This window comes from Orussus abietinus, unplaced genomic scaffold (assembly GCF_000612105.2).
Source record: "Orussus abietinus isolate OABI.00-Male unplaced genomic scaffold, Oabi_2.0 scaffold13, whole genome shotgun sequence".
Taxonomy (NCBI): Eukaryota; Metazoa; Arthropoda; class Insecta; order Hymenoptera; family Orussidae; genus Orussus; species Orussus abietinus.
In genome coordinates, this window is record NW_019394887.1 from 697,052 (window position 1) to 724,734 (window position 27,683).

General features: G+C 40.8%; 5 protein-coding genes across 8 annotated transcripts; 3 read left to right on the forward strand and 2 right to left on the reverse strand.

The window, feature by feature from the left end:
• Window positions 1-12,401: 12,401 nt before the first annotated feature.
• Window positions 12,402-17,773, reverse strand: LOC105698393 (peroxisome biogenesis factor 1). Its single transcript, XM_012422621.1, has 15 exons — window positions 17,653-17,773; window positions 16,959-17,174; window positions 16,764-16,878; window positions 15,727-16,702; window positions 15,422-15,636; window positions 15,166-15,322; window positions 14,938-15,100; window positions 14,659-14,818; window positions 14,271-14,593; window positions 14,076-14,140; window positions 13,940-13,999; window positions 13,674-13,860; window positions 13,408-13,584; window positions 12,621-12,733; window positions 12,402-12,559 (listed from the first exon to the last, which is right to left on the reverse strand). Exons 1-15 carry the CDS (start codon window positions 17,749-17,751, stop codon window positions 12,487-12,489), a joined length of 3,099 nt encoding a protein of 1,032 aa, XP_012278044.1. The 5' UTR covers window positions 17,752-17,773; the 3' UTR covers window positions 12,402-12,486.
• LOC105698372 (GATA zinc finger domain-containing protein 1) lies at window positions 17,751-20,627 on the forward strand. 3 transcript variants are annotated; one of them, XM_012422586.2, is made up of 4 exons: window positions 17,751-17,835; window positions 18,304-18,659; window positions 18,810-19,060; window positions 19,166-20,627. In XM_012422586.2, exons 2-4 carry the CDS (start codon window positions 18,381-18,383, stop codon window positions 19,377-19,379), a joined length of 744 nt encoding a protein of 247 aa, XP_012278009.1. In that variant the 5' UTR covers window positions 17,751-17,835; window positions 18,304-18,380; the 3' UTR covers window positions 19,380-20,627. The 3 variants fall into 3 exon arrangements, with proteins under 3 accessions (XP_012278009.1, XP_012277999.1, XP_012278017.1); XM_012422576.2 differs by having other exon boundaries at window positions 17,792-17,893; XM_012422594.2 differs by having other exon boundaries at window positions 17,797-17,893; window positions 18,858-19,060.
• On the reverse strand, window positions 20,317-23,220 carry LOC105698385 (AP-3 complex subunit sigma-2). 2 transcript variants are annotated; one of them, XR_002762289.1, is made up of 4 exons: window positions 23,070-23,220; window positions 22,557-22,940; window positions 21,205-21,622; window positions 20,317-20,998 (listed from the first exon to the last, which is right to left on the reverse strand). XR_002762289.1 is itself a non-coding variant. In XM_012422607.1 (3 exons), the coding sequence occupies exons 1-3, from the start codon at window positions 23,136-23,138 to the stop codon at window positions 21,500-21,502; spliced, it is 576 nt and encodes a 191-aa protein (XP_012278030.1). In that variant the 5' UTR covers window positions 23,139-23,220; the 3' UTR covers window positions 20,317-21,499. The 2 variants fall into 2 exon arrangements, 1 of the variants encoding a protein (XP_012278030.1); XM_012422607.1 differs by having other exon boundaries at window positions 20,317-21,622.
• A 214-nt stretch (window positions 23,221-23,434) lies between these two features.
• LOC105698811 (uncharacterized protein C45G9.7) lies at window positions 23,435-25,590 on the forward strand. The gene is made up of 3 exons (XM_012423392.1): window positions 23,435-23,775; window positions 23,939-24,067; window positions 24,135-25,590. Exons 1-3 carry the CDS (start codon window positions 23,719-23,721, stop codon window positions 24,321-24,323), a joined length of 375 nt encoding a protein of 124 aa, XP_012278815.1. The 5' UTR covers window positions 23,435-23,718; the 3' UTR covers window positions 24,324-25,590.
• Window positions 24,137-27,555, forward strand: LOC105698805. The gene is made up of 3 exons (XM_012423379.1): window positions 24,137-24,220; window positions 26,310-26,405; window positions 26,772-27,555. Exons 1-3 carry the CDS (start codon window positions 24,217-24,219, stop codon window positions 27,062-27,064), a joined length of 393 nt encoding a protein of 130 aa, XP_012278802.1. The 5' UTR covers window positions 24,137-24,216; the 3' UTR covers window positions 27,065-27,555.
• The last annotated feature ends 128 nt before the right edge of the window (window positions 27,556-27,683 follow it).

Below are 27,683 nucleotides of genomic sequence, written 5' to 3' on the forward strand. Positions count from 1 at the left end.
GGGTATCCAGACCTTTTCCACCCGGGAAGCGATTTTCCGCGATTGGTCGGGCGATATGCCCGGGCCGCGAAAAATATGTAAAGACTCTTTTGGGAAAATCCGCGGAAGGGGACGTTTCCGCGGGAGGGAAGAGAAAGAGGGAGACGGACGATTCGGTGGAACCACTCGATAAGTCGACACAGAGAAATGCACGGGAAAATCGAATCGATACCGGGCCGCGGTTAAATCCTACAAAGAGACCTCACTCCCCCTTTGGCGACGTGATATACGCCCAGGGACCTGGAGAGTCCAATTTTGATGAGATAGCCAACCCTCTCGTACGTTATGCCTCCGCATCGGCGACGAAACCGAGCCGAAGAAAAAAGGAGCCCTCCCGACGGAAGCAAATCTCTTCTTTGCGGATCGCCCATGTGAAATAAGCCAAACGCTCTGAATGCTAAACGCACGGCCGAGCGATCTCGCGCGCTGCACCGCCGATGGGAAGCTTGACATCGGGCCTCGATTTCGACCAATCGCTTTTATTTCGCCCCTTTCGACATCGATAGTGTTCGCCTCTCCCGAAATTTTCCTGCCCGTTTTCAAGACTCCGGGAATTTCCCACGAGCGAAAATCTCGAAGTTCGGGCAGCGAAAAAAGAAATGGGAAACTAGATATGCTGAACAAAAAAAAAAGAAAAGAAATTCATTCAACCAAGATAATATTTTCTTGTGGTATTTTGTTAATTCGGAAAATAATTGACTTAACTAAACTCAAGGGGATCACTATATATATATTTTTTGTTTTTAATTTTTTACGATTATCTCCTTATAAAATATAAAATGTTGATCATTCTTTAGGATATGCAATCCTCTTCGGCTAGCACGACGAGGACGCGTTTTTAACCCCGAATGGAAAAAGTAAAGGGGGTGGTGATGTAACCGGGAAAGCACCATAGAAATTACAAAATGGAGCGACCATGAAAAGAGGAATATTTAAAGTTAGGCTAAAAAAGTATTTCCTTTGTCTCGAATCGGTCTGGAAGTTTTTCAGGAAGTGTACAGGACAAACTAGAATTCTGTTGGAAATTTATTGTTTACTACAATGACGGAAGTCCCGTCAGTAGATTTGACTTTCTTTAAGTACGAGTAAATGAAATATATAAAAATCTTTTTACATGCGAATAAGTGCAATATAAAGCATATATTAAACGCGTTAACTCGTTTGAGACTCTATCGGTCGTGGAGCTAACTGCATTGCCTTAATATTAATTTTTTTTTTTATCAAGGGAAAGATGTAAACTGCGCGAAGCACATATCACTGACACCTTCCACAGGGCTTGCAATAATTTCTAAGCAAATCTTTGGAAAGAGAAGGAGATATAAAAGAGAAGGCACACTTAGAAATTACATTGCGAGGTGCGAGAAAGAAGTGTTTCAAGTAGACGTGCAATTATCTAACAATAAGCTTAACAATCGTGGCTGATCTGTAGGATAATTTCCAAATTTTACCAGCCATGAAACCGCCGCCATATTTGTAAATACCATTTGCGGCCGCATATCATAGTTGTTGATAGTGAATCTTTATCCGATGTACATACAATTAATATTAAGTAGAATCTATGTATTAATAATTGTTACTCGATCCTCGTAGGACGTTCTATTGATTTAATTCACTTTAAAGGGATTTGCAGGATCGCGTGATCGCCGATTCCGAAGAGGATTTAATTAAAATCGATCTCCTCGTTATCACGAATTTACAAGTGCACTCTACCATGAATTTTCATTTCTTTCGTAGACAATCGCAACGTTTTCCATTCGTTCTTGGGATATTGTAACATAAAGTGCCATTTGTAAATACCACATTCTTTGAATAAATTGATAAACCGATTCCCAGTTCGTCGTGCATGCATATTTAGGTTAGTATGTTGGATCGTTCCATAAGTTAATCAAGAAATTATTAAATAACATATATGCATGTGTTGAAAATCTTATGAATACCTTTAACAGGGTGACAAGATGAATGCACTATTAACGCGTGGTTTGTTTCGCAGCAAAAGATGATAACCTTTAGAAATTTGTCCAGTCGGATAATTACGTGGTTACGAATAATTCCCCAGTGTTAAAAAAATTGCTATTCGATACAAGAATATTTTTCTCTATTGGGGGAAATAGTGGGACGTTTTTTGCTGACACGTCCCCAGGAAAAGGGGCGTAAGTCGGGGGTGGTTTCGGCAAGGGTGGCGAAAAGATTGGGAGGCTGCAGGTCGGCGAAAGAGAGAACCTTTTTCAGTCGGAGAAAGAGAGAAGGGAGCCTTTTTGCCCTCCTCTTTCAACCTTGCCGGAGCGCCCTCCTCGAAGGCGTCGTGCTTTATTTCTGATAGCGTCGCGACGCCGCCGCGGACGGGACATTATCGCCACCGCAAAAGACCCTTTCTTCCCCTATAAAGGCAATCACGCTTTCTCCGAGCCGAGATAACGGCAGAACGAAGAGCCGTATCTTTGCCTACCTATCCTGCCCTCGACCTCCGCCATTTTGCACTTTCCACGCGAAACTCGCGAAAATGGGAACGCTTATGCGCCGCTTACAAATATTCTTCAATAACTTAAATTCACGGTGCTTTTCCACGTTTACAAGATATCCCTCGGGCCATGCACATCCTAGTTAAAAAAAACGCGCTATACGAGCAATTAAGGGGTCATGAAATTCTCCAAACTGCATGCACCGCATCATTCGAAACTCCAGCACGTGATTATGGAGGCCCTAAGGAAGAACTCGTGAAATTTAATTTTCCAAACAGATTTTATTTATTTATCCCAGGCTTGAATTAAGAACATATAAATATATTTTTTTTTTTATAAATCAAATTTCATAAGCATTGCGTTCTTCCTTAGGGCCTACATAATTACGTGCTAAAGTTTCAAGTTTCGGCGCTCCCAATTTGTAGAAAGGTTTTATATATTTTTTTCACGGTATATTTATTTAGAGTGATCCTTTCATATCACCTTAACTTTTCCGGGGCGCTCCATTGTTCGCGTCTCGCAAGATGGCGCGGCCGGCGGGAGCGGCGGGTGAACGAAGCCGTGCAAGTTTTCCGAGACGCAGTGCACCCCCGACCGCGGGACGAAGAGGCGGGACGGGACAGGGTGAGTAGAGGCTTTCTCCATTAGTATGCGCGGAAGTGCTCGCTCGCTCGATTGTAGCCCGGCATTGTCGGAGAAGAATGTCCTCGTTGGCGTCGCGGCGTGTCTGACCGTCGGTAAGGAGGCGCACGCCGTTCGAGATGTCAAATGGAATCGAAAGCATTATGCCAGCCGATGAGCTGCAGTCGTAGCATCTTCCTGCTCGAAGATTACGAACGTCGAGTGGCGCATGCGCACGGCCATCATTGATTTCCGCGGGGCCAAAGAAGTCAACAAAATATTGTCCTATTCTTTGGCACGCGTTGGTGCATATGTAAACTAAATATGTAAACTTAGAAAGTCTGCTGTGAAAAATACACGAAACCTAACCTATTCTATCCTAACAACCTGAATAGAAGATTTTGGCACATGCGCACGGCCATCACTGATTTCCGCCAGGACGATGAAATCAAGAAAATATTGTCCTAGGAAGTATTAGGTTATTGTCGAGAATTTGCGTTTTAAGTATTAATTTCTAACGTACCGGGAAAACAATTATTTATTTCAAAAGAAATGTGCAATCTTAAGCTGCGGTAACACTTTAAACTACCTAAAATTGGTTTGATCGTGAAATGTGGAAATGCAAGAAGGTAATTAAACTTTCCTTTGTATTAGAACGTCGGTTACGGTAAAAAATAACGACTTTAGCGTTTTGTCATCTCATGGGGCCAGTGCTCCGGATATCGCGTCTCCCTGGAGAAGAAAATGCGTTCGGTCCCATTTTGAGCGCACTTCATCACGGCTTAAGGTAATAAAAGTCGAAAATCCGGATAGCCGCGCTGGCGGCAATCTCGAGGCTCAAAATCGAAAACAAAATGCCATAAACTATCGAGCTCCCCGGCAGGCTTTCTTGGGGATGGGCCAAGGCGATCGGTGTAAAATCGAACGAGCGGAATAAGTCCCGAGCGGTTTGGGATACGGCTCGGTAAATATAAATAAAAATGGAAAGCCGGCCATTATGGAGCGGTGGAAGTATGACGCATACCCGGCTGTTTCAAATAGATATTTCGAAAGTCGCTCTGCACGCCGTCAGAGCTTCTCTGGACGGCTCGACCTACACCCTCATTGGGTCCGCCATTTTGCACCCCAACCCCCGGAATTCATTTTATTTCCTTTACCAATCCGTATCCAGGCTTATCGAGATATTCCCCCGCGTCCCTTCTCGCGGATATATTCCCGACTTCAACAAAATGCAAAAACGATTCGGACTATTTATCGACCCGCTGGATGCAAACATGAAAATTTCGACCACCCGACAATGCGCGTGACATAATGTCAAAGAAATTGTTACAATTCATAGAATACTTTCACATCCCCTTAATAATAGCGGGAAAAAATAAAAATTCGAGTTTCATATTTCGAGACCATTTTTTCTATTTTTTTTTGTTTTGTGAACATTTCTTATCACGACGAGGAGTCAGAATCGAACTGTCGATCATATGTTCGAGATGAGCGGAAAATCTTCGCAGGGCGACGGAAATGGTCCTGCGGCCGTTCCGGAGCGGTTCCTCGCGACGCGATTGTTCCTGGTCCCGAAAGCGCTGTTGCTGGGGACAAAAGTCAAAGCTCTCCAGGACAGAGCCAAGTCTCACAAAGTTGGCGAACTTGGTCAATTAGGACCGGTAGTCAGACGCTGCCGGTATTGTCCGGTACTGTTGACTTCCGGTGGCCGGGCCGCGGAAACGCAGGCGGACGCCCGCGGCAGCGGCTGATTGTTTCATTGTTTCATTGTTTCTGACCCCACTGTCAAATGCCTACAAGCTCAATGGGGTTATTGTTATCGCAGGCCCGGCCAGAGACAAACGGCGACGCTTTCGCTTGTGACTCCGCATTAGCCATAGTCCTTCCCCTCTTTCCGCACAACTGTCGCCAACTTGCGAACACTAGACCTTGGATTGCTCCTTCTTTCGCTAAAATTTTCCCGGGGTTAAACAATAAGAAATGACGATGGACCACTCACTCGAAAGTCCGGGAAAACGATTTCCTTCTGTCAAGTTTGAGAGGACTCAGTTTTAACTCCACTCCACGATTGAGGGCACTTTCGTATCGCCTTAAGGGGACTTGAAATCCAAGATCGAGCTCGACCTCGCGTTGGGAATCAAGAGAGGGGGTTTTAGGGCGCCTCTGACCGGAAGTCGCGGACGTCCATCGTCGTCGGACGTGCCTCTCGGTTTTTCAATCTCGAATAATGTCCAGTTTGGTTTACCGGCACCTTGCAAACTGTCCTCGCGATAAGATATCTCGCCAAAGCGGGGGAATTTACGCTTGGCATAAGTTCGCCTTATATATGAGCGTCCACGGGAAATGCGGCGATCCTATCTGCGGGTTTGGCAATCTGTACGTGAAATGTGGCCCGCCTAGTATTTTACTATTTTCTGGGAGATCTCCAAGGGGCGCTGACCGGTCAGGGGATCGAACATCTCCTCCACGTGGGAAACTAACCTCCCTCTCGGAGAATTTTTTGGTACCCTTATACCATGTTAATCCAGCTCGAACGAAATTTATGCGCCGCTATAATTGATCCATTATTTTTCCTATTATTCGATGTATTACGATGGGTAATCGATGAATAGACGGGGAAAATCCTAGGGTAATATGTATCTCTCGCGGCGGGTCTCGTCGGCATTATCCCCACAGATACGGTTTTTATGATTCGCATAATCGGATCTCGGGCGGCGATAGCGCCGGTGATTTCGGGTTTGTCTACGTTAACGCAGTTGTCCCCTGCCGAGCACCCTCTTCGACAATGCCCCGTTGAATGCCTCATTGTCAGTGGCAGCGGCGCCCACTCAAAACTTCCACTCCCACCGCATCCGTCATTTTCCGCAATCGGACGATCGCCCAGAACATTGCGCGAATGGAAAGACCTCGATGCTCGAGCCGTGCAATTAAGTCATACGAATGCGCCGAGATTGGCTCCTCTTCTGATGACCACGTGCATTATTACATTGAATTCTGAAAAGTAATGTGGTAACTGATATTTCAAATATGATAAATTAAAAAATTCCCCTAGATTGCCCCTCACGAGGACCACATAAATTTTTACAGTGAATTCTGAAAATTAATGTGGTAATTGATATTTAAAATATGCTCAATTAAAAAATTCCCCTGGATTGCCTCTCACGACGATCATATAAATTTTGACATTGAGTTATGAAAAAAAATGTAACTAATATTTAAAATATGACAAATTCAAAAATTCGTCCAGATTCTGCAATACGAAGGACATTGTAATTAACTCGTTAGAGTAATTGGACGAGCCAAGCTCGGGTAAGTATTCATTCGGTTCGAAATGTGGTTTATTTTCGAGCGCGTGGGTTCCTTTGAAAGTAGAAATGATTAAATTTCATTCGCTTAAAATACGCGACACGTTGAATTACACCGTACGGAGGATGTACGGGAAACGTGGCTCAAGCTCTCGGTACTTAACGCGATAAAGTCAAACGAACTCCCGTATGCAAATGCGTGCCTCGCGTACGCACGATAATAATCATAATTCCTCCTAATGTCACCGCACGGGAGGTGCGTAAACGCTTCCCTCGCTTACGTGAAATTCTGATGTACTTCTTTTCTAATTCATTAACCAGGAGTTACCCAGGAGATTTTTTATTTTTTTCCTTCTGGGATATACATGGCTGTGATTAAGGTACCAAAATGGCGGCGGTCGGATGGCCCTTCTGGTTGCGAAGGCTCGCGGGAATTGGGAGTTAAATTGTAACGATGAATGCACATTGTTCCTCTTGTCGGGGATGTCTTCGGGATAAATGTCGGCGACTTAATGGCCAGACACTAACAATCCCCGGGGTAGTTAAAAGCGGTAATTCGAAAGTGATTCTCAGGGAATTAATCCCCCGTCGTGAACGGGAGCGTTTTCATTTTCGCTGATGCCCCTTGCCGGAGAATAATCTATCTTAAATAAGCCCGGGGCTAAACCACGGACTAGGGAAACTCCAGAGGAGACTCGAGCAATCTTCACGAAGATTCGATTAGTCGGCGCTGGCCGGGAAATTTAAAAACAGAAATTGCACATTTTTAGGGCATGGGTACGTTAAACGAGATTTCCTGTATCAACTTTCGAGGCGTCGATAGGAAATCTTCTCTCGATTAATTCCCGGGTATCGATTGTCGTACAGGTGCAATGTCTACCGAGATTCGACGCCACGTGGGTGCAGTATCGTAGCAAAGGAGGGTTTTGTCAGGACTGGTGCGAAGCTTGAACGAGCTCGACAAATCCTTCTTTTGTCACCAGAGACTTCCTTTATGTGCGCTCCAGCCGTGCATGCTCTCTGAGCTTGCATCGAGCTTCACCACCTATGTACACGACTTACACGGAATTGTCTCGCCTGCGTTACTTTCATCTCTCCACTTTGTCGACCTCCTTGAAATTATTTAACACCGTCGCGAGTACAAATTTCAGAGTAACATTGGTTCCCTTAATAATATATAATTTCATTCTGTTTGTATGACCTCAAATTTTTGAGTCGTCGCACCTAACATTAATTACACGTTGCACATGTAAAAATAATGCAATGAGGTGTTCCCGGCACGCAAACTCTTAGCCGTGAATTTCTCATCGCGGAAAAAGCTATCCAAAAACGTCGCAACAAGGGAAATGTAGGGCAGGGAACAAAGCGCAGCATCCACTTGTACCTCCGCGGACGAGCATGGACGAAGGGATCGTTGCAGTTTGCAAAGACATTCTCCCTCTCTTTCCCTCCTGAACTCTTCCTTTCATCCTTCCTCCCGTTTCTCCGGCTTTATTCGCGGCCCTTTTCCCGAGTCCCGACACTGCGGTAGCTCGCGCAGAATAAACCGGAAAAGACTTTCCGAGTCTGCAGCCAAAGCGAGCAGAACGAGGAAATCGCTGGATTTCCCTCTATCACGTCCGAGTTTTGATTTTCGACAGGCCTTAAGGGGAATTTAATTAAAATCCCTCCGTTTAAAGATGGCGGAAGGAAATGGCATCCATTATACATGTTTTTAGGAGGATTTTCTTCCCAAGGGACTCCTGGGAAGAGCGGAGAAAATTGGCGGAAAATCGGGGAAAAGAGCGCGAAGAGCCAACCCGGAGGAATGGGCGGCTCGAATACAAATGGCGTCCGCAACGCGACGCCGAGAAATAGAAGTTCCCCGATCGGTTTTCGAGGGGAACCAAGGGACGGCGGACGTCAAAGTGTGTCGAGAGAATCGGGAAAGGAGGGAAGGAAGAACCTTTGAAGAGCTTTACCGGTTGTCTGCCCTCGAAAAGAAAACCGCGCCACCGGACTTTGTAAGCGCGCCTCTCCTCCGTTTGTGGCTAGGTCGCTGATCGATGCACCTGGCTATTTTTCAATTAATCACCAGAGTCAAACTATGCAACTTAGGAAAAAGCCATACAGAACTTTTCGACTGGATTTTTACCCACGAATTCGATTATTCCCACCTGGGTCGCTCTATGATTACAATTACCCGAAAGAAGGTCGAAAGGGTGTCGAAAAAAAAAATGGATACGGGTCATTTCTTCCGTGGACTTTTATTCGCTTGTGGTTAGATCCGGAATCTAGGCGACCCCCGTTTTCCGGAAAATGGCGCACGGAACCACGGAGGAAATGCGGATACTGTGAAGGGCGACGCAGAGGGTGGAGGAGAGGAGGGGCGGCGTTATTGTGGGCGATGGCGCGCGTCATTTAATCGCGGCACAGTGAGATGGCAAGCTAAGGCTGTGTGCGCCATTTGCGGGCTTCGCCCCCTCCCCTGGCCGGTCGCGCACGAGTGTGCACCACTGTACACCACTGTACACCACCGTGCAAGAGCGTCGCCGTTCAAGTTGGACGACGTTACCGCTGCAGGGGGGTCGGAATCTACCCTCCAGGCCGGCCAACCTAATGGAAACAAGAAATTGCCGCAAACAGAGTTACCTACGCCTCGACGCCCCGTAAATATGACGAGACCGTCGGGGCGCACCGATTGAAAGGACTAAAAGACGAGCCGCCCGATAAGCGCTATCCGAAAAGGAGGTTATGGCAAACTTTCGCGATGGTCGAATAAATTTACTCACGTCCCGCCAACTCTATGACCATTTCTCCGTTTATCAAGGACAATAGGATAGCCTGGGTGACCATGAATTTATTATCCATGGTTATTTATTATTTCTGGTACTTTCCTTCGCACCTGGTCGGGAGAGATTAGATAGCCTCGGTGATTATGGATTTATTATATCTACGGTTATCCATTATCTTTGGTACCTTCCTTCACACCTGGTAGGGAGAGATTAGATCTCATCCCAGGTATTCTGAATTTAAGAGGGAAAATTCGAAATGATTTTCTTTGGGGTCTGGATTTTCACGTTACTTTGGTAATCCTCAGTCCCGATGTACTTGCAATAACTCCGAGACTTTCGGGTGATTCGGGATTTTAATTGATAAGCGAGATCGATGATACCTCGGAGTTATTATTTGTCCGGCTAGGGGAAAAATATTATATTTCGGAGAGGTCCTGTATCAAAAAACATCCTTGACATGTCAGTGACCACCCTCGAATGTGCCGGCCGACTCCATTCCCTGAATGGAATGAAAAGAAAGCACTGGTAAGCGGGAGATAACTCGTTTATCACCGGCCTACGTAAATACACCATGACCATTCGATTCCATTACACTCGACTCTCTTCTCGAGTAACTTCGGACATCTTCGCTTTCTTCCTAACTGAAGACACCTCTCGATATCGATAATTGCAAAAAGCAACAATACAAAGTAAACATGTTCCTTCATTTTTTTTTCTCGATTACAAAAATTGTAACGAATTTCAAATGGCATGGGTTTCGATGGTTATTTTTTTTTCTTCAGCTTGCTCATGGGTGGGAACACTCCCCATGTCCCAAGGCGGAACGTTTTCCCCGTGGAAGGTTCCATCGCGGAATAAACCTCGGCCCGGTAAACGTCACGGTGTGAATGTGGAGTTTTCAATCTGGCATTCTATCATTGACAATTTCGCGCAAATAGGATCGCGGTGCAACTCGACGAGGCATGCGCTCGACGCACATTGGCGTTAAATAAGAGTAACCCACCCCCCGACGGGCTTGCCCCCCACCCTCGCTGCCCCCTTACCCCGGGCATGCTCTGGCGCCATTGCATAATTGCCTGTGAAATCACTAGATGGATTTTGCCTCGTTGTTTCGATGGAGTTTTGTCGGAAACAACCATTTGCCTCGATGATCCCGTCGGAATAAAAAACATTCAACCCCGTTCATTTAAACAAAAATATATATATATGTACATTGGTATAGTTTTCATGGCGATCAGCTGATCGATATTCTCGTAATTTCTTTTCTTCGCTGTATATGATTTAATCGTAATTTGATTTTGGAAGAAGGGATTTCAACACGGGGAAATTAATCTTGAGATGTTTTAATGCAACCACTCGAGTAAAAATCATTGTTTGTCGTGTGAAGTGCATCCGATGCATGTATGACCCTCTGTAAACAATCGACCCTCTTGTATGCAACCCTCCTGTGTCGATCAGTCTCTCGTTTCACGGTTCAGTGTAGACGTCAAGTGACATCGGATTTGCCACCCTAAAACCATTTCAAGCATGTCACCGTGTTGATAATATTTTTTTCGAGGTTATTTCTACGGTGTATTTAAAATTAGAATGATAATTACATATAATTTTTATTAAATAAGGATCATGAAAAAAAAAAAGAATGGAAAACATTTTAACCCTCTTCTGCCTTTCATGCCGCTTTTTGGAGTACATTGTCGAGGTGCACTTCGGGGTAGAATAATCGCCTTACTTCTTAGAGGATCTTATCTCCTCGGGGATGCAGCCAAGGCGATGATGGTCCACGATGAACGAAGACAAGGGTCTCTATCCCGCTCCTTCACGAGCCGGTCTTTAGCATAAAAATGGCCAATTATCCGGCTAACAAACTGCAGCGCGTAAAACCCGCGGCTAACTCGGTTAGCGGGTTGAAGGACATTAGTTAAGCTAAATGCCGCTAGTCCTCGCATTTTTATTCCTGATTACCGTTTCTCCAAAAGTTAATCCTATTACCGTCGCAACTTGACTCTTTTCCCGGGCTGCGAAGCTCGCGACAAGCCCGAAAGCTTCTCTTCCTCGCCGGCCCGGTTTAGCTAGTCGTGTCTCACTCGCGCTCCCGCGATTCCCCCTCGTCCCCTCTCTCTCACTCCCACGCAGACACGGCGCGGCGTCTCGACAATGTCTTCGTGATTTCTCACGGCTTGAATGCCGCCTAATTCTTCCCGAATAATCGCGCGTTTTTAAAAGTCTCCGCGAGGGAAAATGGGATTATATACTTTTCGAGCTTTCGCAGGGACCGGGGAAGAAGCTTCGAGAGAGATGGCTGCACAAGGTCTCCTCCTTGGGAATTCCTTTTGGAAATCTCGCGCGAAATGCGCGAGCTTTTAATCGCTAGGACCCCTCCGGTAATTCCGGAAGAAGGAATTAAAAGGGAGGGCGGAAGTTCATTTTTCCACGGGAATTAGTCCTTACGGCCCGAGACCGTAATGAGCGAAAGTGTCGGAATTGACTTTATATAGAGGAGTAAAAAATGATGGTAATGCATGTGCTCTTGCCAAAGAGCGATGGCGGATGTCGCTTGGGGCAAAGTTAAATTAAATCACAGGGAAGGCAGCTAATATTGTAGTTTATCTAGGGGGACATTAGCGGGTGAAATATGCCCTCCTTCTGGAGAACTTAAAATCAAGATCCTCGAAGTTGGGAGCTAGGTGGGGGCGCATCCTTCCTGCTAAGTCGCGCGTGAAAATACTAATTATTATACCGATTATTAATACGAAAAGTTTATGCCACAGCGAGCAGGGTGTCTCGGCTGTTGGTGAAGCAAGTTTAGTCGAGCCATCGGAGCTCGCTAAACCGTGAGCGCCGGATTATGCTTAGTTAGAATAACGCTTAGTTATAATTCATTATAAACTTGCCAATTAAGGCGAGCCAATTAAGATAGCACGGAAAAGCGATGCACTACGAGACGGTTTCCAATGCGAAAACCGAGGAAGGCGTCGCTCTACAGGAAGAGACGTTAACGATCGCACCGAAGGAGTCTGCTAAACAATGAACAATTTACTTATCTTTCAATTTCACTACGACATTAATAATAAAAATATGTATTACTACCGATTTTTAATTTTAATCTCTAATCTAGGAAAAGCGTCACCGCAGAAAAACGGACGTTAATAAGACCGAAAGCTTTTAACAGGGATTCCTCCTTGTTTAAGAATTTATTTCCCGTCAAACAGACACTGTATAAAATTCAAGTGATTCATAGAAATGTCCAAGTTGATTTATAAAAATTACCCCTATTCTTGCCATTTACCTTCAGGCCAACGTTGATCGTTGATTCTGCATGAAGTCATCTGTAGATGTGTCTCCTTTCGAGAACCTCGCGTAACTGCAATGGAGAAATATTAATACACATGTATGAGACGTTAAGAGGAATGAAGATGACTTACATCTTCGTGTATCTCAATTTTTCTTCGGTCGTCAGAGATGGTCGTGTCGATTTCATCGAGTTGCATAATTGTTCCTGGGTGATTTTTACCCTCTTTAAATCCGCTTGCTCTCCCTGAGGGTGTAATATATTTTTTAATATCATGTATTAAATATGTATCGGTGAATGTAAAATGTTTTTGTAGAGGGGTCCACTTTCAATATCATGCATTTTTTTAATATCGCACGTTAAATGTGCATTGGTAATTGAAAAAGGGTTCGTTAAGGGGGTTCATATCCCAGGTGGAAAAATCTCGGATATAGTCGTTTATGTAAGTCCATCGATATAAGGCATAAGATAATAACCCCCTCGGCGTTAAGTGAAGCGTAGGCAGAGATGAAGTGGAGCGAGATGGGGTTGCTTGGCGTGTGCTAATAAACCTGGCAACGGTTTCCCCAGTTATATTACACACCTACCAACCTACGTAGCTAGAAGGTAGCTAACGATATTATCGTCATTACACCCTATCTTGCTTCGGGAACTCACTAGGGACGATTCGCCAAGATCCTCCAAAGCGCCTTTCATTACCATCTAATGTGCATTAATCAATCCGGTTTATGGTTTTCATAATGTCCGACGAGAATTTCATTACCGTATTTCTGATTTACGGGGATTCGGGCTGGGGAAGTCTTTTAAAAATCCAAGTTTACCTGACGATTTCGCGAAGAAGCTTTCAGTCGAGGAAAATGACAATTTTAAGGAAATGTTTAATTCATGGTAGATGTTATATCTCATTGTTCCTTGTTTACCGGAGAAAGAGTCTGCAGGACTTCTTCCACTGCTGTTAGTCGGGCTTGGGCCAACATTGACTTTAAATCTGCTCCTGTCAATCCTGAAGACATCTCTGCCAATGTCCTTAAATCCAAATCCTTTGTATCAAGGTTTTGATCCTTGCATAATGCTCGCAGGATCTCCTCGCGATCGGCCTAAAATTTATAAACATTAAATTTTACGGAAAGTATGCACAATAAATATTAAGGGAGGGGGGGAATTTTATTAACGATTATGGACGTACTTCCGAGGGTAAAGGACACAACAATGCCTTGTCTAATCTTCCAGGTCTTAACAATGCAGGATCTAATAAATCGGGCCTTGAAGATGCTGCAACAACAGCAACTCCTTCTCTGTCTTCAACTCCATCTAACTGTGTCAAAAGTTGATTCACGACTCTATCTGTCACACCTGTGCTATCGTGACCTCGCCTAAAATTCAGAATTAAAAAAAAAATGAATATCTTCAAGTGATCCATTTTTAATAAGCAATAAATGCGAAATTGTTAACCTGGGCGCGAGACTGTCAAATTCGTCGAAGAATAAAACACACGGCTTAGCGCGTTGGGCTCTGAAATAAAAGATATTTTTGCGCTAATATTAATATTGTCGAGTGTTTAAAAAATGTTAAGTAAATAATTCCCTACTTTTCGAAGATATCTCTCACCGCTTCTTCGCTCGCTCCTATATACTTTGACAATAATTCCGGACCCTGTAGAAATAATTCTATATTAATAAATTCTATTTAATTCTTCATTATTTCAGGTCATTCTTCTTTCATATTTGAAAAATAAGATCAGGGTGTGTTTATAATCGAAGTTTATCGAGATTTACAGGTCTACCTTGACACTGATTAAATTAAGTTCACACTCTTTGGCGATTGCTCCAGCTAACATCGTCTTCCCGGTTCCTGGCATTCCGTATAATAGAACACTTCCTTGGTACTTAATTGGAGCATTTTTAAATATTTCTGAATATTTCAGAGGCCAGTGCAAAATCTCCGTGAGGGCTCTCTTTACTTCCTCTAATCCGCCAATATCCGACCAACAATGACCAAGTCCTTTATAAATGTTTACGCCGTGTAAAGACATCGGTAGGGAATTTTGGAAACTGCTGGCCATGTCTTCTTCCAAGAGCGTCAAGGGGGAAATTAATTTATTTTTAACTATAAGAAAAAATTAAAAATGACAAATTGAAAAGTCATAGCGAGATTGTTGGGAAATTCTTTACCATGTCGTTTCCAAGCTGCAAATGCTGCTTTCTCTGCCATATTTGCTAAATCTTGTGTCACCCAACCTTCGGTCTTATTTCCAAAATTATCCCACTCGATCTCCTCGGAAATGTGCAATTTTCCTCGCAGGATCGATTTCAAAATTTCTATTCGGTCTTCCTGGATGAAAAGGAACACACTCGTGAGCAAAATGCACTTTGCATTCAACAAAAAGGCCACGGATCTTTTATGCTGAGTTTTCCCACAAGTTCGCGCAATCTTTTGTACTCAATCTTTACCTTTTTCAAATTTGGTATTTTCAGGACAGTTTGGAAAAAGTGTGTCCCCTTAGCTGCTCTTAATCTTTGACTTAATTTTCGAGGATCGACGCAAGTTGCTATCAAGGAAATGTAGCGCGACTTTTGATACTCCGAAGTCATGCTGAATATCATGTCTGCAATTCTGGGTTGACAATAATTAATGAATTTTTTGTACTTTATAGGTACTTCTTTTTTTATTGTACGCACCGAGCCGCATTAATTGTGTCTGGGGTATTTTCTTCGTCATTTGGAGGACTGCTCGCCACACTTTCGAGTCCATCCAGAAACAAAATCGAAGGCTCGTGATAAGAACAATCAGACATGGCCGAAGACATTATTTTCTGCATCATCTCAACCTTCTTTCCTAAAATTACGTCCCTCGTTAAATTGTACTATTATTACGCCCATAAATTCATGGACAAGTGATATGATTTTGCAATGTCAAAGCAGAGTTAAGACCTGCCTTTTAGTGCCTTACAGTCGACAAAATGTGTATGCACAAAATAGGGTTTCTCTCGGAAGACCCTTAACAAAGATTTGCAAAATGTCGTTTTCCCCGACCCCACGTCGCCATAGATAAGAATGTTCTCTCTATCGTGAAGAAAATTCCTTGTTTCATGTAATCCCAAAGAGAGAGTTAAGCAGAATTTGCATTTTGAAAGGAGATCTTGAAGTCCGCTGAAATTGCCATTTATTTCTACCGTTAAAAATTTACCATTCTTGATTTTCATAAATTAACTAGTTCATCATCGAAATATTATACAACACCTTAAAGAAGAGACAATGAATTCTTCACCGCTTCCCAAGTCATCAATTTGTTCGGTCGATGATTGATATGGATTATCTTGTACGTTATTAATTTTTACGGAAATTCCTCTCAAAATGTCCTCGTCAAGGAAAACGTAAGAGCGACTTTCGGGCGAAAATCTTAAAATACAATCGCGAGTGCCATAGAGAGACAGAGCCGTTTTTGAGTTGAGCAAAATTTTCTCGAACCTCGAATTTCTCTGCACGTAATTTCTAAAACTATCTTCGGTAATTTTCTCGTCGAAAGGAAAGACCTCGATAAGGTTTATCTTAGTTTCCTGAAAATCTGCAGTTTCGACGAGCACTTTACTGCCTGTTCGGAGTTTCAAATTTTTTAACAAATCCTCCGACACGTAAACACTCTTGTGAATGGACTTTAATTCAAAATGACTCGAGAGATCGTTCGAGTATTTTTTCAAAACATCCTCGATGACGAAAAATTGTACAATTAATTCTACAGACTCTTTCGGAAGGGACGAAGAGTCCTCTTTTAAAAAATTAGTGTTCGTCACTTTAACGTGCTGAAGATGCTCCCGGACCTTTTTCATTTTAAAAATCATACTTTGAAATTCTCTGCTAGATGAAACGTTCATCAAATTTCGTTCGTGAATAAAGACGTGATAAGGTTGCATAAACAGAGAATCGTCAATGTCCAGTCTTGGCAAATTGATAACCCGAAACGTATCCAGGAATTTTCTCTTCTTTTTATACTCGTCCAATGACGGTTGAACGTCGTTACAAGGAACACTTTGATTCGAGTCATTATTAGAGGGAAATAAATTTTTAATGGTACTCCATACTCCGGACGTCGGTTCTAAATTTGTTAATAATTTCGCACTTTTTAAAGACGTATCTCCTCGCGAGGAGGAAACCGGCGACACCATAACTTCTGTAAATTGTTCTAATTTCCCGTACACGTAGTTGGGCTCCAACGAGTCTGAAAGACGTCATTAATTATTATTCTTTATAATTATTGACAAGGAATTAATTATACTGACCCACTGTAAGGATCACCCAAAGTGACTTGGACACCCAAACTACAATAGGCTGATTTTTCGCAACTACAGTGATCTGATCCAACAATGTCGATTGTATTTTATCAGCTTGCAGTTCCTTGAATATTTAAATCTCCATTGTAATCGTTAATTTCTAATCGATGTCTTTTAAATTTAATACTTTTATCTGAAACGCACCACGATTTCCCAATCTTGAGAATTTTTAGGAGTCACTGTGATATTGCTCACACTTGGAGAATCAGGTAGACTTGATACGAAAACTTCATCTCCCTCTGTTATGCCCAAAGAATGCGCAAATTTTGCACTAAAACACACATTGGTATCTGCACTCGGTCTTGGGAACCAAGACAAGTAATAAACCTCTCCATTGTGCGACAACTTTATCGCGTTTGCCTGCAAGGAAAGAATTTTATGCTCGAAATAATTTTACGGCTCATATGAACAAGTCGAATGTAAAAGTCTTCTATTTATTTATTGTCTCGGGTACCTAAAGACTAAGAATAAAATCTTATTTAAATTAAGACATGGAGAAAGGTATTGGAATTTGTATTATAAGCGTAAGGTTAGATAAGACAGGCTTATAGTTCCTCTTTATTCGGTAAATTAAATGATACCTTTGATTTTATTTCATGAATTTTGCATACGTTCATGATTTTCTTTTTTTTTCATTTGGATACGTCTTTTCTGCGATTTATCATTTAAGTTTTGGTTCTAATTTATGGGAAAATTGTTTACTATCTATATTATCGACAAGAAAATTTAACTGCCCTCTGACGCGGTAGAGTAGAATTATATTTCCTATCTAAGGCAGCGAAGAACTTCGCCATCTTGAATGTGCATGTTGTATGGTAAAACAGGATAACAAGAGTACCTTCGTTTTTGACAGTCTCCTCAACCAAACTGCCGGCAAATGGGCGAAACAGTTATTCACAGCGATGTATCTAACGACAAAGCGTTCATCCTGCATCATCGTCTTAATATGTTTCGTCAGGTTCCACTTTTAATCAGGAATCGAAGACCATCTTGCCCTCTCTTCGATGAACGTTATTTTGAGGTTAGAGTCCACTACTAGTTAACAGTGACGGTGCTAGATGGCACATAACTATCGAAAGGCAAGTAAGATATATAAAAAAATATAAATATTAAAGATGTATTAAACACTTCTCAAAATGAGTGACAAACTCTTTCGTAATCTTTACATTCGCAACCGATTCCAAGATAGAATAAATCTTGTGCCATGTACATGGTAAGGGTAAAAAATTGTTCAGAGAATTTCACTTACTCCTAATTTAGAAAAATAATTTATACATGCACAGTTTTAAGAGTAGTTATTTGGTAAAGATTAAATTTGTAAAATAGTATATAAGTTTCTGGGGAATTCCGTACAGTGGCGCACGTGTTGCGGTTAGTAGATCGCTCTTTTAGGTTATGTCGCGTCGAGTATCTTGAGTTGCGCGTCTCGCGGGTGTTTGTTGGTTTATGCTTGTAAACAATATGAAGGGTAATGACAATTTTATTATAGCTGATGCAGATTCTATGGATGCGGGCCTCTTGGTATCGTAGATGGAAATTGAGGACCGACGAAGAGGTTAGAATCCGATGCCTTTAGGGGTGAAGCCAGAGTGTGTAAAGTGCGGGGCTCGCGAAACCCCGCTGTGGCATGCAACTGAGGCCGGTAACCTGTGCAATCAATGCCTTGAAGATGAAAGAAATACGAGCGAAAATTCCTCTTCAAAGACCGAGGAGGAAGACAAAGCTGGATCGTCCAAGCCTGCGAGGAAGAGCACCAGGGTCACGCGATATTGTAAGCCGAAGGCTAATGCCCCTGTAAAAGCAGTGCCGAAAGGCAAAGGTCGTCGTCACATATTTAAGAAGACGGTATGATGTCTACAGTTCTCTATAATTGCATAGTAACGACAGCTTTAAGAGTCGTAATCCTTAAATTTTATTGTCTGGCTCGAGATGAGTCAAATTCACAATTATAATGTTCATCCATGTAGCAACGAATGTATCTTTAACAATTTTTAGATCCCTTATGTTTCGAGCAAGGATTCATGCCAGAGTTTATATTTTCAGCCCATAAAAGCACCAACAGCTGTGGCTACGCCAGTTACCAGTGATTTTGTCTTTTACAAAGGATCGTACTTTCAAATAGGTGATATAGTCTCTATGAGAGACGTGGATGGAGGTCTTTACTACGCTCAAATCAGAGGCCTCCTCACGGATCAGTATTGTGAGAAGAGTGCAGCAGTAACATGGTTACTGCCCACGACCGCGAGGTATGTTTCATAAATAGCATCAATGTTGTATATGTTATTCTGATAAGAATAGTGAAACGTTTCATTGGTCTTATTGCTTTGTTGTTAACCGAAACTATTATATAGCCCACCACCCGAAGAAGGTTTCAGTCCGGAAACGTACATTATCGGACCGGAAGAGGATTTGCCCCGTAAACTGGAATGCATGGAGTTCATAATGCATGCACCATCCGATTACTATAAATTGAAGAATACTCCATATCCTCCTCCACTCACAGAAAATGGTGCTGGTTATACATGGACGACATTACGGAATGAGTTAATTGCTGGCAAAAAGTGATTTCCTAGTTTAATTCCCATCTCCCTTAAATAATGTACATAAAAAACGAAACGTGTGTTAAATTATGGCACATTTGGGATATTCTCCTGTTTGGGTTATTGATAGATTAAGACGAATACATCTACTGCATTTGGTACCTGGAAATTGATAAAAGAGGTAATGCTCAAAACTAACTCGTTCTGTTATCAGGACGAAATTTTAATGATAAGTGAAGTATGATACAGGGCGTAATTGTGACGATTTAGATAACAAGGGTACGCGTTAAGTTATGTTCGCTACCTATTGGTACCTAACAATTCAGAGTACAACGAAAATCGTTTCTGATAAGTTTCCAATTATATCTTTCAAAATCAGCTGCTTTAATCACATCATTAAAAAAGTAAGGTTAGACAGAACAAGTCAATTTTTTCAAGTTTTGAAACTGTAGACTCTCACACTTTTATATTAAACTAGATTATTTTTGGTTCTCGTGCTTCATATCTGACATTAATAATTTTCGGCAAAGTAATAATTTCTTAAAAAATTTAACGAGTATCGTAACGCAACAAAGGGTGGATAGCAATGATTACATTTATAACTGGTGAACTAGGGAAACTTAATGAGTTATAAAAAAATAAGTAGCATCTATTCTATTTTTATTAACTCTATTTATTAATTGTGAAATTATGTTAACTATATAGTGTACTTTATAAATGTAATTTATAATACCATTGTTATTACACTACAGTGTAATTAGTGCTGGTCATTTCTAGTTTTGCCAGGGGAAAGGTAATTAATATTACAAGGAGTGCAACGAATCTCGATCGGGCTTATTTAATTTCGTATAAAAATTTAAACCCTGTGAAAATATTGGGCAACGGTAAACAAAAGAGGTGTTAGAATAATGTAGGTTTCCGCAAGAAGAGATAAAGTTATTTCTGTAAACTCACTTCAGTGATTATTTAACAATATAATATTTATTAAATACATCTTTCATACGATGTAACATTCATGTTCAATGTTTTCAATAGGTACGTTCATTGGTAGGTCTCCTTAATGTCTAATATTATGTATGGTGTCGGAACAGATTAAATAATATGTAATATTATTAAGAATAATACATAATATTTACGTCGATCTAGTTTTACGTGATTGATAGAGTAATGTAAATAATCGAGCAATTATACTGACACATAATATGAATGTTGCTCACAATGTGCTCTTCGTTATGTATAACTTTTATATCATACAATTTACAATCATTCGGAATATTCACTTGGGTAATGCTTCACGATTTCTTAACGACAATTTCAAAGGTAAGAATATTTTTATCTGAATATAACCTCCCTAGAACCATTTTATCTCAGTGCGAAATAAATTATGTTACATGACTTCGATGTCATTCAGAAGAAATTTCAGATAATCATTCTTCTTTCACGCCCTTTGAATCGCAATGTTTAAATCCTGTCAGTTATATATATGTGGACATGGTTACAAAATCTATCTTTTAGTAAACTAACAAGGTATTGACAGAGTTCGGTTAAAGATGAGTTGAATGATAAGTGAATGAAATGTTAAATTATAATAATGTAACCTCGAGTGCTTGTCACTGAATGCGGACGTCATTGAATTCCCTTCCACTGAAATCAAAAGTAATTATCCACTACTTTTGTACCATATAATCAACAACCATTCAATTAGAAACTTGAGCCACTTTGCATGCCCCGAAACGTATTCAAATCAAGTTTACCTAAATAATCACAATGATTTACACATTGCATTCAATGTTCTACGTAAATGTCAGCTAATTAAATGTTATTTAAATCGATAGAAGAGTAATAATTACTTGATCCGTCTTTTGAGCACAATTTCACTCAGCTCTGATTAATTTGTAGAAAGCATAGCACATCGGTTCCATGACAGAGCGAACCAGTTCACCATAATCGATCCTTTGTAGTCTTCAGGGGTTAGCCTTGGTAGCGATGGGATGAAGTCGAGGACATGATGAAAGGAGAAATGCCAGGCAGCATCGGTGCATTCTCACTAGCTCGACGGGGTTGGAATAGTGACCTCGAAGCAGTGTCTGCTTCGGGGATAGCAGACGAGACCAGTCAGCTGGGAGCCAACGAGGAGACGGCTGGTCAGAACTTCAGATCCTTGATTGCCTGCGGTAAATCTGGCAGTTTCATATCCTTTATTTGCTGTGGAATGTTCATGTTCTTGACAGCTGAAACGGCACGTGCCGGTGCTGCCGTGATGCCAGCCTGTGGAATCACACAAACGAAGTTTCGAGTCAGTAAATTCAATTCCCTTGACAGAATGTTAGAATTCATCCGTTGAGATGAGACCGTGGAAAACCAACTGTTGATACCAACAATCGATACCTGACACACTATTTTCAGTCATTTATAGTTCATCGACAGTGCAAATGCAATTTGAAAAGCCTTCTGTAGTCTCCGTAGGAAGTAATCAAAGGATGGTATACAGGTAGCCAAACGCTAATGCAATAACTTTATTTCTAGCTCCTTTCTAAACTTCACCGATATATACATTTGCATATAAGGCACTAAGGAGATTCATGGAATTAGATCTTACACTCGACACAGCATGCAAAACATAAGTACCTAGCAGTTGGACTTTGAAAAAATCGAAAAATTCGGTGTTGCTATTGTAGAGAAATAATGCGTATGTAAAAAAATCAAGATGATTGCCCGATTGTACGGGCGAATTAAAATTAGTAGATAGAAATAGAAATGAGATTTATACATCAGATGACCAGACATTTGCCTCATGCCAATTTAGGCTTAGGGAGGAGGTCCCAGAAGAATGACTGGACGAGGCGAACATGATTGTCTCGTTCTGTACACTACCTAAAATTTACGTCAGCTCAATCAGTTAGCTACTACTTTGGAGCCAGTTAATAGTTCATGCCAAACATGCTTTGTCGATAAATCATTGGCAAAATGGTATCAAATGAAAAATTTTATTTGATATGTTATTCGAATTACCATGCTTCATCTGATTTATATGTTAGAGATACGTGAGATCCTACAACAGGGATTTCATAGAAGTGCACTGATTTTATATGAAACTCAAATATTATTAATCATTCATTAATTTACGGTCAAAGATTTTGAGATTATAAAATTAGGTGCAAATTAACAAGTACATCGGGTGGTCAGCAAAATGAGAAATTACCTCTTGTTTCTCCAGTTTATTCTGGTCTTCGATCCTTGTGAGTATTTCAGTCATGTTTGTTTCTAGAACCATGCCACCCATTACGAGTTCATTCAAAATGTAATGAACTTTATCGACATGGAAGATCAAATCTAATTCACACACATTCTCGAAGCATTTATCCAGTGTCTCAACGAACACTTGGATTAAATCTAAGATTCCGAGTTCGGACTCGGAGCTGTCGACACAGAACACAAAATATAACGTTGCGTAGTGTCGATAGATTAGCTTGTAATCGGAGCCTCCGATAAGACTCCCACCCTCCAAGAAGTTACAAACATTATCGTCCCGTTTGGAGACCAACTGAAAAGTCTCCTTGATAATTTGCTGCTGCATGTCTTCGTTCTGAAAATAACATTCAAATTTATGCCCTGCCAGCGACTTTACTTTCAATATTTACCAGATATACAATTTAAATAAATAGACTTGTAGAGCTTCGTCATAAATACATTTGTTACTAGAATGTGCGCTTACGAAATATTGGTAGAATTTTGAAAGTCGTGGTTTTCCATGATTATTGAACACCAGAATTGCTTTGATCATACTGAATTGTTGTCTGTTTCTAGAGAAGAATAACTGAACCGGAATTCTGTTCACTACGTCATCTCTGTCTACTTGTGAGGTTATGTCACGTTTTGGTCAATGAATTTTTTGTTGTTAAAAAAATGACTGAAATTAAATTAAGTGAATCCTCAGCGAAGAGTGTCCCGTTTCGAAAATTTCAAGTTAATTCTACCAATCGGTAGATGGCACCAAAACTCAATGCCATATAAAGCAGCACTACTTAGAAGGAACTATTCCTAGAGCTTTACTTTATAACGAATTTAAGGTTATCTTGGGATGTCTGAGTTAGGTTTGTAACCATCGGGAAAGGTTATGCAGGTTCCACCCACTTTAGAAATTGTCATTACATGATTCTTATCGAGATTCGTCACCGGCTTGAACAAATTGAGAATCTGTTCGACTTTTTTTACGTCGCTTTACGTGCTGATTAGCGATTTTAAGTTGCAAGCAATCGCAATAAGGTTCGATCACAAAGTCGTGATTTTTTGGGTTAGGTGTCCTGTAAGTGATACTTCCAGATTTCTTGTTAATATATTGTTGAAACAAGAAAATCGTCAACATGTGCGCAAAAATGGCATTTCAACACCAGGCGGGCACTGCTATGCAGTGCCTCAGCGTATGTATTCCACAAATTTTATTTATACACTTTATCAGACTCTGGTTCTTTAAATGTTCTCCAATGATACTTTATCAGGTTGCGCATGTCATTTCATGAAGTATTACAATACACTCTGGTTTAATATTATAACGGAATAAAGTTATGTCAATATATGTTTCAGATTCCTATTACGCTTCATAAAGAAGCAGAAATAAGTGCAAACGGGGAGGAGGTTATGAAATGCGGCTTCAAAATAGGCGGTGGAATTGATCAAGATTTTAGAAAGAGTCCACAAGGTTACACGGACAATGTACGTGATAAAGAAGTAATATTTGTAGGATTTAGTGGATCGTTCCTAAAAACTATCTTTGTTGTAGGGGATATACGTTACGGATGTGCACGAAGGTTCCCCCGCTGCAAAAAGTGGGTTAAGGATACACGATAAAATTTTACAGTGCAATGGGTACGACTTTACAATGGTCACGCACAAAAAAGCTGTGGGGTATATTAAGAAGCATCCGGTTCTAAATTTATTAGTCGCTCGCAAAGGAGTGACTAGTACTTAAGCTGTAGAAAAGAAGGGATGCATTTTATTTATTTTCAAAGTTTCATTGCTTAAAGCCTGGAAGTGTCTTTGAATTTTTATATACTAATACGTTGAAAGAATTAATACTTGTTTTTAAGGAATTCTTTGCTAAATTTATGCATTTGAAGTTATATATTGAAAACTTATACATATTTCTTTATCGTATCAATTTGTTGGACCAATTTCGATATGGAGATGTTTTTAAGCTTTGTTTAGGTAAATCCACCGATGACTAAATGAATCAGGTCATAAGCAATTGTGGACTGAAAATATTTAAAAGTAGCATTTTTATTGTAAAAATGTCAGCATTTATTAGGGAAGATGATGAATGGTAAATCATGTTTAATCACGAGTAAACAAACTCAATGTTTACTACTTGAATCGCCATTATGTATAATGTTATAAACTACATATGGCCTTTTGATGTGCAACCTACAACAGCAGTGACAAGATCGCAGTTATTTTGCAACGTACAAGCACTGGTATTAACTTAATAGAATCTAGAAGTAGAACCACATAATATCGTGAAGTCAGTTACCATGAAAGCCAAATGCAATGTACTTTTATCGACCTCATTTGGAATCCAGCTGCTTGTATGTGAAGTAACGTTATAATTTATTGAAAGTATTAATCCGTTTTTGATATTTCTTGAAATATTCAATTTTATGTACGTAGAGAATAGTAAACTAGATCAACTATTTATAGGAGAATAACGTTAGCATTTAATGTGGTCGTAAATAGGTGTAAACCAACATTTGGATGTCCGGACACTTTTACCTACATTCGGTCAGTCGTGGAATACCATAATTACTTGATAAAAAGTAATCAATGATTTCACTTGTTCATGACCTTTATACAATCATCGACATCACAAAGCCCAAACCATCGAGGAACATTTTATATTTACTTTGTTCGTTAATACTATGAAAAGCATTAAGAAGCCTGTTCTTTTGTAATCACATTAGACTCTAGATTTTCTCAAGTTTCAACCATACGAGGGTTATGGTTTTCTAGCAAGGGAAACAGAGAAACCCAAAGAGTCAATTACTAATCTGGTACACGGTGTAAAATCAATTATACACAGAGACCTGGATGAACTTCTCTGATGTTTCACTTACAAGATTGTACAGACAATAAGCTATATATCAGGTGAAACAATCGGTGTCACTGCCACACTTGAATCGCTGAATTATCTAATGCCTGATGCTTATGATATTACATTTGGATAATAAATTCGTGATACTTTATAACTTTCGATACGTCTTAATTCTACTAAATACTTAGAGTTAAGTTCGTTTAACTGTATAATACTTAAAACAAAGACTGATTAAGAGAACAAATAAAGAATCCTTCATTACCTAACAGTATGGTCCGAGACGTTTCATAAATAAACATTTGGCGCGATCATTTATTAGAAAACTTTTGAATTCAGTGTACAGGTTAATTTAGCAGTCGATAGGTGTCGATACTGGTAGTGAATCCTCGGCTTCTGATAGGTCGATTCGTTAACCAATCAGCGGTCTAGAAATTCCGTCGATACGCTGTCGACCAATCAGCGACGCGCCACGGGTGGGCGCTTTTTTTTTCAAATGAATCTTTTGAATGTTAATCTTCATCCGTGAATTTGAAAGACCGTAACTTGACCGAGCCGATACTATTTATCGAGTCGAAGAAATATTTTTCCAATTCAAGGAGTATAATTTTATTACCTACTTTTATCGTATCGTAAGCGCGAGTAAACCGAAATGCGTATTTAGGACGCATATTTACATTCTTCTTGTTCTGGCGGTTAATAATTATGTTTATTGTTAGATTTTATGTTTGCATTTATGTGCATGGGACGTATCAAAATGGACGTGAGTCTCGGAAAGGGAGATGTGTGAGAGCATCCTCTCCGGAAGAATCGAGACTGCGCGGGCTTGTGGAGAGTAGGTGACGGTGTATAATCAATACTACACCATTGCAGGTGGGCAGACTCCTTGGTCCAGCGCGGAGCGGAGAAGAGCAACGCGGAGCAGCATCATGCAGACGGGCACGCACACCTGCATCCCGGGGAGCGCCGGTGAGCAAGTCGAAATTAATCGTTTAGTTTGTTTCATCTCCATCTGTGCTTTTCAATATCCCTTTTCATTTTAGTTTCCTATACCACGAAGCTGTATTAGAATTCTGGAACAGCGGGCTCGCTCTCAAGATTTCCCCTCCCGCGAGGAAGAATTTAACGGAATGGAATTGAACGTCTTCACTTCCACTTCATATTTCATTTGCCGTTATTTATTCCTTGATAAAGAAATGATAATCGGATAGAGAAACAGCATGAGATCATCTTTGTCATGTTTTCGAGTGGATTGTGTATTAAATGGAGGACATTGTTTATGTTAAGTCAGAGGGGCGTTATTAACTGGAAACTGTTTCCTTTTTTTGTCCTCAGTTCTGGGCGAGCTTCAAGGAAATGAATCAATCGAAGAAATTGCTGAATCCGTGGACGAGCTGCGGATGAAACTGGCGAATATGAAGAGGTTGATGGAAGAAAGGAAAGGAAGTACTTTGGGAGATCTGAGTGCTCGGAAAAGGAAGGAGTCGTCCGATATTATCGACGGGAATTTTTTATCCTGGATTTTCGGCTCGGCTCTTGTCGTTATTTTAAGTGTCAGCTTTTATGCATTTTACAATTTGTACCACGCGGTTCTTAAAAAGTTCCCCTCACGCCATACGGAACTCTAACGAGGGACTCAAGACTATGAAATGAGGGAAAAAGAAAAAAAACGAACAATCGATACACAGCCCAAGCAATTGTAACAATAAGGAATGTAAATACCCGAAAAATGTGGCAATAGGTGACCCAATATTGTGTACGAATAATCGTGTTAAATACTTAATAAGACAAACGTAAAAGAGGGATGAAGAAATAATCGAGCTCGTCCCGAGCTCGGCATTGGTCTCGACTTCAAAAAAGACAGAACAATGTAAATTAAAATAAGTAGGCCCTTTTTGTAAATATATTATTGTACGGTGTGTGAACGGATGAACAATTTAGAGGATTCCCCCGTCTTCGGAATTTCTGAATTTTCGACCAATTGAGTAAACCACATTATTGCTTCAATTACAGGTTCACTCCGTTGACTGTTAACCGGGATATGAGAAAGACTGCAAGGTAACTTCAAATAGTTATATCTCACTTGCTCTTGCATATAAAGGAGGAATAAGAGAGAGAGATACCATGGTCACTCGCGGAACTAAGGAGGACCACGGATGAGGCAGCCTGTACAAAATCTTGTAAATCACATACTTAATTCAATTCACATTTATCCACCCCATAAGGGATCCTTATTCTAAAAGCATC